The sequence below is a fragment of the Procambarus clarkii genome, chromosome 1 (genome assembly GCF_040958095.1).
Source record: "Procambarus clarkii isolate CNS0578487 chromosome 1, FALCON_Pclarkii_2.0, whole genome shotgun sequence".
Lineage (NCBI taxonomy): Eukaryota > Metazoa > Arthropoda > Malacostraca > Decapoda > Cambaridae > Procambarus > Procambarus clarkii.
Genome location: NC_091150.1, coordinates 40,965,199 through 40,979,015, shown reverse-complemented (window position 1 = coordinate 40,979,015; position 13,817 = coordinate 40,965,199). Strand labels below are relative to the sequence as shown.

The following is a 13,817-nucleotide window of genomic DNA, read 5'->3' as shown; positions in this document are numbered from 1 at the left end:
TGCCACGGTCTAATATATGCACATCAGCCCGGTATAGCTCCAGGGACTCAAAGGGGCTCTCCAAAGAAGAGGCATTGACAGAGCAAGCGCCGGAGGCGGTCAGCTCTGCCCGAACTGTCATGCAGGAGTTGCCACAAGGATATTATTACCTAATTATTTAAATGTCACTGATTAATTTTTTATTTTTTTTTTGCAGTAATATTATTTAATAGTGGGTAGTGTGATATATTTATATATTAAAATGTGTGAATCATCTCTATGCTCAAATATATTGTGATCATTTTAGTGATTCAATTATTATGTTCATAAAACAATAAACAAATATAGTGGTACCTCAGATTACGAGCGCCCCCATTTTTATAAGTTTTTCTCGTTACGAGCAGGAATTGCTCGGAAATTTTGCATCGGGATACGAGTGTAATGATACGCGTACAGGCCGACGAAGAACGGGTGGCACGACAATCGCCTCTCAGTTTACCAGTGCCTCGCACCCAGTGACTATCCCACCTGAATTCTTCACCAGGATTTACAGTGTTTTGTTGGATATTTGGCAATTTGAGCATAAAAGTTGTTATTATATATCACGCCATGGGTCCCAAGAAAGCCAGTGGTAAGGTTCAACCTAAGAAAATAGTTGTGAGTAGAGGCAGTAGAGGATGTCACTTCCTCATTAAGAAAATGTGTGAAGTATGGAAAGAACTGCAAAGTTTTGTTGAAAAAACTCACCCAGATAAAGCTGTAACAGGCTGTTGCATTGACCTTCTAAATGACAATGTGATGTCTTACTACAGACAAGTGTTGCAAAGAAGGGAAAAACAATCTTCAATGGATCGTTTCGTTGTGAGAAAATCAAGCAGTGAGCCACAACGAGGACCTAGTGGTATGCAGGCAAAACGTGCCAGAGAGTGCACTCCAGAAAAATCTTTACTGCCTGATGTTATAATGGAAAGGGACTCCCCTTCCAAACAGTAACACCTCTGCTCCTCCCCCCCCTCCTCACCATCTTCCATACACCAACAGCAGTCATCAGCAAGGGTAAGTAATAACTTGAACATACTTTTGTAGTGTAGATTTTGATGAATTAGGTATAAAATTTAGTTTGAAGTGAGGTTTTTGGGTAGTCAGGAATTGATTAATTAATTGATTTCCCATTATTTCTGTTGGGTAAATTAGCTTTGGTTTACGAGTTTTCGGGTTACAAGCCGTCTCCAGGAACAGATTAAACTCTTAAACCGAGGTACCACCTGTAGTTTTGCGGTTATTACACTATATATACACACTATATATAAATATCTACATGTTTTGTTCACCATAACTGTTCAACTAAGCTGGTACAGTGCCCAAAGAGCACAGTAGCCACCCTTACACAGCATGACAAGTCATGCAGATGACGCCATCTCCCTTACCAAAATGGCTTCTCCCAACACGCCTCTTGCTGTTATTACACTATATATACACGTTATATATAAGTATCTACATTTGTGTTCACTATAGCAAACCACTAAGCTGGTATAGTGAGTGCAGACATTAACAGGTGGCCACACTGATTCGGCAGACGACGCTACAGCCCTTCAACCCTCAACATTACTCCTCCCACAGAGCAGCGCAAATTATCAGAACAATTCTGCTATTATCAGAATCCTGGTCATTTTTATCACAGTCAGGAGTCTTCTGTAATACTATCACTAAATAATACCCGTTACATATAATTTTTACATTTTTTGGTGATGCTGTGGTCACAAGCTGAACAGTAGTGCTGTGAGCTCATGCTGCATGCGCCAGCCTTGGTGGCTCACTCAGTACAGAGGCTTTCACACCCGGGAATGTTGCCCCACGATTTTTTTTTAAATGGCGTCTGTTTACAAAAGCCTTGAGGAAGCTGATGTGAACCCTGTGTGTAGCTGCAGGCCATTTAAATCTTGCGCGGTACTCCAAAACATCATATGAAGGGGTGCGCACTTTCGCGTCAGTTACTCAATACATCATATGAAGTGTTGCACAGTTTAAGAGTAAATGACATCACCAGGCATGATGGTCAGTTTGACAAAGTGAGGAGAAAATTGTAATATAAGCCATTGACAGCAGATCATCATCATTCTAAGTAACTCAAACAGTGTTCGGTGACAGACGCTCTAGAGATACCACAGATCTTAAACACCCTCGACATTCATGAGCAACAATGTAACATTTGTCGAGTCCAGTTCCTACTCTCACAAGACACTTCAGCCTTGCTACAGAGCAGACAGCCAGATTCTGGCTGTATCTGAGCTTCCAGATCTCGTCCTGCATTCGAGCTCTTCAATCTCTCAGCATTTGAGTTCCATGCTCTAACCCCGCATCCGAGCTTTCTACCCATGGCCTCACTCAAGCTCTTTGTTTTCTGCTCCAGGCATTGTCTCAGCTGTCACAATGCACCATTCCATTGCCAACAATGGACTGCTGTATCCAAGCCTATATTAAATAAATATAAAGAGCCACTAAACTCTGAGTTTTTTCACCCAAACTTGTATACTTAAACAAACGTTACATTTTTGTACTTGTGGTGTTACTTTACACAATAGTAGGAATAGGGGTGTTCAGATGTTTGTCCCAGAGACAGCTGGCAATATTTTGGTGATTAACTCCCTTGGTGTGCAATGATTTAATCATATTGGTTGGCCTGGGCCACGTGTTTGGTTAGTGGATGTTAGCCACCATGCCTAAGTCCACGTTTATAGTAAAGATAACTGTGTAATAGAATCCAGGAAGTACATTCTTCAGGTGTACTAGTTTATGTTGTGAATAATTGGAGCTTGTGGATATACTGTACTTGATTGTTAAGTGGGTCCAAGTTTTAGGACTTATTTTTAGGACTTACAAGGTTTAAATGCAATAAATAACATCATACTCATCAGTCTTACTGCGACAAGAAAACATTGTCTTTGGTTGAGTTTATGATAAATATTACCTATTATTCTTTCTGCTCCAAGTTAAACACTCTGGTTTGATTAAAGACCTATTGTGCCTTTTTGTTGTAATCATTTTACAAAATGATTACAAGTCCTGTTTCAATAGTGTTTGCAAACTACAACCACGCTCTTGATATATCTTGTACCTTTAAGTTTAAGACTATAGAAATAAATCCCTGTATGATTTCAGAAACTATTATTTGCAAAAGCCCTTTTTCCCAATATAGATGGCCCTATCTTACTGTATGAAATACAGTATAACCCCTATAAGGTATGTCCTGAAATAACCTGGTACAACACTGAGTTTTAATGTCATCTGAGGAGGTTTACTAAAGCCCTAGTGATCATTATATTTATTCTCCCTTTCTTTATTAAGGATGAGTAGATAGAAGCTTGTGCATTAAAACATTGCAGCAGCAGATCGAGGAGAGTTCTATAACTTCCCAACATGAGACAAAAAGGAAACAACCCGCACTAACGTAAATGTGGGTAAACGTACCCCAAAATCCACACCAACCTCTGGCCTGGAAAAATGCAGTAAAGGTAGATGCAAGCTGTTACCAGACCATGAGCTGGAAATGAACCTTCATGTTCCCATAATTATACACAAACCCATTTGCCCTAATTACTGAGCCCTGCAAAGGAGCTTAGGCATAGATTTAAACTAACTATACAAAGCTGCCAAAGAAATATAAGATAATTCACTTTCACAAACAATGGCAGACTGCTGGAACCTGTTAGGTGAGGTGGTGGAGGGCAAACCCGTCAATAGTTTCAAAGTGTTATATGACAGGGTGTTGGGAAGACGAGATGCCACAAGTGTAGCTCTCCTCCTGTAACTACACTTAGGTAATTACTTATGTAATTATACCCTCTGGCCAGGTCTAAGCTCATCAAGAAGAGGAAAAATTTCAAGGGCTCAGACTTCTGAACCTACTCAATGAAGACAGGCATAGCTTAGGCATAGATTCTTAGACCAGATTCTTCAAAAGGTAGATGTAACACAAACAAGGAGCAACAATTTCAAGCTCAACAAGCTGCAATGTAGGACTGAGAACAGGAGGAACTTTTTCAGCCACAGGATTATAAACCCATGTAACTGCCTACCCACCAAAGCTGTAAATGCCAAAACTCTTAAATTTTAAAGTCAAACTGGAAAATATCATCAGGACAAATGGGGGGACCTTCGACAAGCCGCTAGCTTCCTGTCCTCGTTGAGGCCAGTAGCGTTAGTGGCTCTCAGGTAAATCATGTAAATCAAGACAGTCCAAGAACAATACCAGCAGTTAGGTGAACAGAAGCATATGATGTAAGGAAATGTTGCCAATTGTCTCGCCCTGATTGAAAAACAAGCACATGATCAATTTTTTTGTAAAACTGGCTGCTAACCAGTGTGTTATACAATACCTCTTAATATTAAAAGCAAAGCATTGTTATACTTATAAAATCATCTAGGGACTAAGTCTAAATTTATGCAATTTATAACGTTCAAGCTGCAAAGTACACATCACATGGTACTCACCCTGCCGACCAAACTCTCGGCGGAGCCCACAACCTCAGAATAAGGTCTGGACACACTTCTGGGACTGCTGGGAACACTTTGGGAGTGGCGGTCCCCTGGAAGGCTTCCATTACTCTCACTGAGAGAGGTCGCTGAAGGAAACAATAATTATTTGTATTTGGTTGACAGACTTTATCAACAACCCAACCTACATGTGTATATGTGTATGTATATGTATGTAACAAGAAGATTTACAATATATATATATATATATATATATATATATATATATATATATATATATATATATATATATATATATATATATATATATATATATATATATATATATATATACAGTGGAGCTTCGAGTGATGAGTGGCTCCAGTTACGAGCATTTCGAGTAACGAGCAAGCCACTCGCAGAAAATATGTCTCGACTGACGAGCTTTCTCTCGACAAACGAACGTTCCCGCTGGTTTTCGGACACCTCCGACGACAGTTTTGTTGCTGTTTCACAAGACGAGTTTTTCACATGACAAGCTCGGTGTCGAAATGGATTAAACTCGTTAATCGAGGCACCACTGTATATATACATATATATTATATATATATATATATATATATATATATATATATATATATATATATATATATATATATATATATATATATATATATATATATATATATATATATATATATATATATATATATGTCGTACCTAGTAGCCAGAGCGCACTTCTCTGCCTACTATGCAAAGCCCAATTTGCCTAATAAGCCAAGTTTTCATGAATTAGTTGTTTTTCGACTACCTAACCTACCTAACCTAACCTAACCCAACTTTTTCGGCAACCTAACCTATAAAGATAGGTTAGGTTAGGTTAGGTAGGGTTGGTTAGGTTCAGTCATATATCTACGTTAATTTTAACTCCAATAAAAAAAATTGACCTCATACATAATGAAATGGGTAGCTTTATCATTTCATAAGAAAAAAATTAGAGAAAATATATTAATTCAGGAAAACTTGGCTTATTAGGCAAATCGGGCCTTGCATAGTAGACCGAGAAGTGCCTTCTGGCTACTAGGTACGACATATATATATATATATATATATATATATATATATATATATATATATATATATATATATATATATATATATATATACATACAATGGGGCCTCGACTTACGATGCTAATCCATTCCCAGAGACAGATCGTAAGTTGAAATATCGTAAGTTGAAGCGATTTTTCCCCTAAGAAATAAAGCGAATTGAATTAATCCGTTCCCACCCTCCAAAATATTAACATACAAATACATTTTATACTGAATACAATGTTTTTTTCTACCTACAATACAATACCAAAGTATCTCTTACCTTTATGGAGGGCTCTTGATGGCGTATGGAAGATGGTGATGAGGGGGGAGGAAGAGAGTTGTTCCTGTTTGGAAGGGGGAGTCCCCTTCCATTAACACAGGCAGTAATGTTTTCTCTAGGGTACTCTCTCCTACGTTTTGCCTGAATACCACTAGGACCTGGTTGTGGTTCAGTGCTTGTTTGTCTCACTACAAATTTGGCAAGAGACATTTGTTTTTCCCTTCATTTTAACATTTGTCTGTAATGATGCATCACAGTGTCATTGAATAGGTTAGGGCAATGACCTACTGCAGCTTGATTTTGGTGAGTCGTTTCAGCAAAGGTTTGCAATTCTGCCCATGCTGAATACATTTTCTTAATTGTTGAGGAAGAGACATTCTGTACTCTTGTTTCTGCTCTATGGTCATCCTTACATGGGTTTTCACATGTTGAGCCTTACCACTGACTTTCTTGGGACTCATGGTGTGATATATAATAATTATTTTAATGTTCAAAATGCAAAAAATCACCACAAAAGCGGAATTTCCTATAGGCGCGATCGTCACTAAGTAGGCAGCTGTAGTAAACTGAGGCAGGTCGGCCGCGTGACTGGGAACCACGCGCTCGGTCGACCCGAACGTGTACCAACAAATATCGTGAGTCGACGACACCATCGGATGTCGAGTCGCATTTTTCTATGAAATTTACATCGTAACTCGAAAATATTGTATGTAGGGGCAATCGTATGTCGAGATGCCACTGTATATATATATATATATATATATATATATATATATATATATATATATATATATATATATATATATATATATATATATATATAGGGGTGGTAGGGAGAAGAAAATATCAAAGTGTTCAGAAAGGATCCACAAGGTCTACTCTGAGTACTCTTTATTTTCTTCTCCGAGGCTATGGGTCCCTACACTTGCACCAGAGGTGCTAAATGCATATATATATGCACCAGAGGTGTTACATACACACACACACACACATATTTATATATATATATATATATATATATATATATATATATATATATATATATATATATATATATATATATATATATATATATATATATATGCCCGAAACGCTTTGCGTAATAGTGGCTTTAGGCATTGTATGTACTAGCTCTACCTATAAGTCAACCAATCTTTTAAAAATTTATTGTATGTATGTACCTTACCTAAATAAACATTTTATTTTATATATATATATATATATATATATATATATATATATATATATATATATATATATATATATATATATGTCGTACATAATAGCCAGAATGCAGTATTCGGCCTACTATGCAAGGCCCGATTTGCCTAATAAGCCAAGTTTTCCTGAATTAATATATTTTCTCTATTTTTTTCTTATGAAATGATAAAGCTACTCATTTCATTATGTATGAAGTCAATTTTTTTTATTGGAGTTAAAATTAACGTAGATATATGACCAAACCTAACTAACCCTACCTAACCTAACCTATCTTTATAGGTTAGGTTAGGTTAGGTAGCCGAAAAAGTTAGGTTACATTAGGTTCGATAGTCGAAAAACAATTAATTCATGAAAACTTGGCTTATTAGGCAAATAGGGCCTTGCACAGTAGGCTGAGAAGTGCGTTCTGGCTACTAGGTACGACATATAGATATATGTATATATATATATATATATATATATATATATATATATATATATATATATATATATATATATATATATATATATATATATATATATATTTTTAAACCTAGAAGGGGTACCACCTCTGGTGCAAGTGTAGGGACCCATAGCCTCGGAAAGGAAAATAAAGAGTACTCAGAGAAGACCTTGTGGATCCTCACTGAACCCATTGATATATATATATATATATATATATATATATATATATATATATATATATATATATATATATATATATATATATATATATATATACATACGGTGGCACCTCGACTTATGATTGCCCCTACTTACGATAATTTCGAGTTACGATGTAAATTTCATCAAAAAATGCGACTCGACATCCGATGGTGTCGTCGACTTCCGATATATGTTGATTCACTTTCGGGTCGACCAAGCGCGTGGTTCCCAGGCACGCGGTCTGACCTGCCTCAGTTTACTACAGCTTAGTGACGATCGCGCCTATAAGAAATTCCGCGTTTGTGGTGATTTTTTGCATTTTGAACATTAAAGTAATTATTATATATCAATATATCACACCATGAGTCCCAGGAAAGTCAGTGGTAAGGCTCAACATATGGAAACCCATGTAAGGATGACCATAGAGCAGAAGCAAGAGTACAGAATGTCTCTTCCTCAACAATTAAGAAAATGTGTGCAGCATGGGAAGAATTGCAAACCTTTGCTGAAACGACTCACCAAAATCAAGCTGCAGTAGGCCGTTGCCTTAACCTATTCAATGACACTGATGCATCATTACAGTATAGACAAATGTTAAAATGAAGGGAAAAACATATGTCTCTTGACAAACTTGTAGTGAGACAAACAAGCACTGAACCACAACCAGGTCCTAGTGGTATTCAGGCAAAACTTAGGAGAGAGTACCCCAGAGCAAACATCACTGATTGATGTGATAATGGAAGGGAACTCCCCTTCCAAACAGTAAGAACTCTCCTCCTCCCAACTCATCACCATCTTCCATACGCCATCAAGAGCCCTCCATAAAGGTAAGATCAACTTAGGTACTGTATTGTAGTTAGAAGAAAACATTGTATTCAGTATAAAATGTATTTGTATGTTAATATTTTGGAGGGTGGGGAACGGATTAATTCAATTCCCTTTATTTCTTATGGGGAAAATCACTTCGACTTACGATCCGTCTCTGGGAACGGATTAGCATTGTAAGTCGAGGCCCCATTGTATATATATATATATACTGTGTATATATGTGTATATATGTGTGTATATATATATATATATATATATATATATATATATATATATATATATATATATATATATATATATATATATATGGCTGAAAACTCACACCCCAGAAGTTTTATCCGGCCGTGATGGTCAAGCGGATTAAGGCACCCTGTAGTTACCAGTTGCGTTGCTCCTGGGAGTATGGGTTCGAGTCACTTCTGGGGTTTGAGTTTTCAGTCGCATATAGTCCTGGGGACCATTCAGGCTTGTTTGCATATATATATATATATATATATATATATATATATATATATATATATATATATATATATATATATATATATATATATATATATATATATATATATATTAGTATATTTTGGTAGCAGTCTTTCCTGTAGACATATATTATTAAATATGACCGAAAAAGTAAGATTAATAATTCTAACACGAATTTTTTCAATGTTTCTTATATTTCTTTTCACTGTTGATGATAACTGAAAAATCAATTCTCCAAAATTCATTTTTATTTCTAGTCTGACACGACACTTGAACACGTTTCGTAAAACTTATTACATTTCAAAGACTTTAGTTTACACACACACAACTATAACTGAACAGAGTTTAAACAGCTTCGATTTTATACCTGCATTTGGGTGAGGTGATATGTTACAACAGTTTTGGATGAGGTGAAAACAAACTTTCAACACAAGACAGATCACGAAACAATGGGTATAATATTTTGTAAGTTAAAGGGAAGAATGGAAGTAACTGCAAAGGGCCTATTGGCCCATATTTCTTGATGCTTCTATATTGGTGCGGAGTCTTGAAGTGGGTAGAATATAGTTGTGCATTAATTGGCTGTTGATTGCTGGTGTCAACTTCTTAATGTGTAGTGCCTCGCAGATATCAAGCCTTGATATCTGCCTCGCAGATATCAAGGCTAGAAATATAGAAATATAGAAATGACTAGAAATATAGTTGTGCATTAATTGGCTATTGATTGCTGGTGTCGACTTCTTAATGTGTAGTGCCTCGCAGATATCAAGGCTTGATATCTGTGAGGCACTACACATTAAGAAGTCGACACCTGCAATCAACAGCCAATTAATGCACAACTATATTCTACCCACTTCAAGACTCCGCACCAATATAGAAGCATCAAGAAATATGGGCCAATAGGCCCTTTGCTGTTACTTCCATTCTTCCCTTTAACTTACAAAATATTATACCCATTGTTTCGTGTTCTGTCTTGTGTTGAAAGTTTGTTTTCACCTCATCCAAAACTGTTGTAACATATCACCTCACCCAAATGCAGGTATAAAATCGAAGCTGTTTAAACTCTGTTCAGTTATAGTTGTGTGTGTGTAAACTAAAGTCTTTGAAAATGTAATAAGTTTTATGAAACGCGTTCAAGTGTTGCGTCAGACTAGAAATAAAAATGAATTTTGGAGAATTGATTTTTCAGTTACCATCAACAGTGAAAAGAAATATAAGAAACATTGAAAAAATTTGTGTTAGAATTATTAATCTTACTTTTTCGGTCATATTTAATAATATATATATATATATATATATATATATATATATATATATATATATATATATATATATATATATATATATATATATATATATATATATATCTTATTTTGGGAGCAGGTTTTTTCTAACACATGCATAATTAACACAACAGCATTGTAATAATTGTTAATTTTCTTATGGATACTTTCCATTCTATGTAAATATCTTCTACCATAACGAGGGTGAAGAAACACTATATCACTTAATCTTTTCATTTTATTTCTTTGATATTTCGTCAGCAATGTGACATCTTCAGAAATATACGCTGTACACTAAACATACAGGCATATTAAGCTTACATGCAGAAACAGATATTTATATGTGTGTGTGGTTCACCTCACCCTACTATTCACTTATCCTTCTTAATCATGGAGAGTGCTGAAGAAATAGGGTGAGGTGATTGCTGCCTAACTTCAAAAAATTATTATCTATATGTATATTGCCTTACCTGTGTATCAGTGAAGGGCCATCTAACAATTGTATGCTTGAAGTCGAATTCAATCTGAATGTTGATTACTGGTATCAGCTCTTGAACGAACACGGTCTCAAGTGTTTGGATTCGTGATGTGTCTAATATAACATACATTTCAAATGGCATAGTGTCCAGAACTGCATTTGTATTGATATTATTATATTAGTACACTTCAGGGAGAACTAATTATGTAATTGTTGATTATGGGAACTGACATCAAAGCTCAACATTCAGATGAAATGGACTTCAAGCATACAATTTTTTTATGGTCATCCATTGACCCAGAGAGACGATATCAGACCCAGTAGACCACTAGAAGCTGAAGTCAGGCATCAACCACCTCACCCTATTCTTCATCACTCCCTATGATTAAGGAGGTTAGGCGAGTTGTAGAGTGAGGTGAACCCAGACTTATCTATGCTTCTGCATTTAAGCTTAGTATACCTGTGTCTTCTGAACATAGTGTGTATTCCAGATGATGTCACACTGCTGACAAAATGTTGAACAATAAAATGGAAAGATTAAGTGATCTAGTGTGTCCTCACCACTATGATGATAGCAGGTATTTACATAGAAGGGAAAATATCCATAACAAAATTACCAATAATAATTTTTTTTTACTGTGTTTAATGACATAAATATATATATATACATACACATAGAAATATTACAGGCCCATAACTATTAACATATGTAATTAATGTTATTTATTTATTAATTGTATAACGCAGTGCAAACTGTAGGACAATAAAAGGCTTGATCAGATGGAAATGAAAGTCAGAGGCGAATAAACTAATGACTATTGAAATGTTTAGTGTTCCAGAAGTATATGATATGATCTACTCTAGCAAAATATCTACCATTTTTTTAATGATATCTTGATTCTAAATTATTAACAATGTATGCTACAATAAAAGCACAAAAACAAAGCAGACAACAAAGGAAGAGTCTGCTAGAGTTGCCAAAGTCAAGAGCCACAGTCAGGAAGCTGTAGGAGACCCTTCAGTAATCTGGGGTCAGGAAATTGTGTATTATTATCACTGACATTTATTATTTCAGCAGTTACACTGCAATCATAAGTGGTAAAAATATGAAAATAAAATGTGCAAAATTCATAATCACTGAAAATAGACAAATCAACAAAGGTTTTGCAGAAAAATTGCTTTAAAATGATTGCAATCAACTTCTTGTGTCTACTAAGCATGCAGTTAAGTGGTGTGAACTTGTGCCTTATGTGTACTTATCCATACCTACACATGACTTGCTTTATTGGAGATGTTAGTACAATATTTAACAAATGACAGTACAAAGGGATTACATTCAGCAATTATCAAAACTGTGGTAACATACGCACCAAAGTAACAGTATTTGGGAGAACACGCCCAGTAAAGTGACAATAATAAGGGAACATCCAACTGCAGCTAAACTGGGTAAAAATTCCCAGCAATATATATATAGAACCAATAGTACTTACAGATTTACGACAAAGGCACAAGTACTCCCGAGAGATAGTAGAAGAGAAGAGAGTTACCTAAGAGAGAGAGACAGAAGGGGAGTGGAGGGGGCACAGCCATTACGGGGGTGAGGGAGTCCGGACACCCCCACAGAACCACAGCATACGTCCCAGTCTAAGGCACCAGCAAATACACCAGCAGAAGGCGAAGACAGCTTAAGAGTTGACACTGATGATGGAAGAACACAGTGGTGGAGATGGTGATGGTGAAGGTGAAGGCTTTGGTGAAGATTGTGAGAGGGCTGTGGTGGAGTTTGTGGAATCTGATGTTGATGATGGGATAGTAGTTGCACTTCTTGATGGAAATCATGGTGATGGTTGTGGTCAGATTCTTCAGGCAAAAGACGATGATATTGATAAATTTGTTGATAATGATGGCGATGGTGGTGATTGTGTTCAAACTGTGGAACTTGTGGTAAATGACGATGGGGTTGGTGCTTATGGTGTTGGTCATGAAAGTTGTGATTATAGAGGGAGGTGTGGCAGGATGTTTGGTGTGAGGAACCATACTGAGGGAGACTGTGCGTGGAGGCAGCCACCTCAAACACACTGGATGACAGCTCAGACTGGTCCTCAAGATGGAAAGGGGCAAGGGTAGTCTCAAGTTCAGAGTCAGAGTCAGAGCTGGATGGATGAAAATTGTCGAGGGAACGGTGAAGGGAAATGTTGGGTTGGCGTGGAGGGGCACGGAGGGAGCGGCGGTGGAATGGTATGTGGGGCTGGCAAGGAGGAGTACGGGGCAGGACTCTAGAGGAAACATAAGGAAGGGTGACACAGGGGCGTAGAGATGCCATGTGCTGGAGCAGTGCCCGCACTGACAACAGCTGGCTGAAGGGATCTTCGTGCCCTGGAGAGGATTGAGCTGCCTGACTAGGGGGAGCAGGAAGGACCAGGAGACCACCACTGGAAGGCCTGGGGTGGTGCTCCTTGCGGGCGGAGGCTGGGGTGGTGGGGCATGACAGATGATGCCCCCTGGGGCACAGGGTGTGCGGGGTACCTCGGCCGTGGAACGAGGCACGCAGACCCCGTCTGAATGGTGCTGAACCAGTAGATGACTGATGCACGATGCCTGCCACAGCCAAGGCTTGAGCATGAGCTAGTCGCAGCCCATCGGCGATGTTGCTGAAGCTACGAGACTGAGCGTCCTGGCGACCAATGCATCCTAGTCCCCAGGAGTGAGTGGAGGTGCGGCGGGGGGGTGGCGTGGGGGGCTGCGGCCCGTCACTCAACTCCTCATCACTCAGGCTACACACAGTGAAGCACTATTAGTCAACAGTCAGCAAGAAACACAAACAAGTATCAGCAGGGGAGTAGTTTACACTCCCATGCTACAACTAGCGACACTAGTGTTAGACAAGCAGGCAGCACACCAACCAGTAACCCCAAAAAATTTATTCCAATAACACACTTGTTTGGTAACCCCAGGAAATCATAGCAGCCGTGTGAGCAAATCAGCAGCAGCCCGGGTGATGCAGGGGAAGAGATGGTGTTAGTTGGCACTCAAGCTTGTGTTATAAATTATGG

The 13,817-nt window shown here is 37.7% G+C and overlaps 1 protein-coding gene across 1 annotated transcript in view; it reads right to left on the bottom strand.

The window, feature by feature from the left end:
• The window catches only part of LOC123758842 (Ca[2+]-channel protein alpha[[1]] subunit D), a 797,128-nt gene that overhangs the window by 11,324 nt on the left and 771,987 nt on the right, over positions 1–13,817 (bottom strand). The window contains exon 42 of the mRNA XM_069338501.1: positions 4,471–4,601. Within this exon, the coding sequence (XP_069194602.1) occupies positions 4,471–4,601 (131 nt within the window). The remainder of the gene's footprint in view (positions 1–4,470; positions 4,602–13,817) is intronic.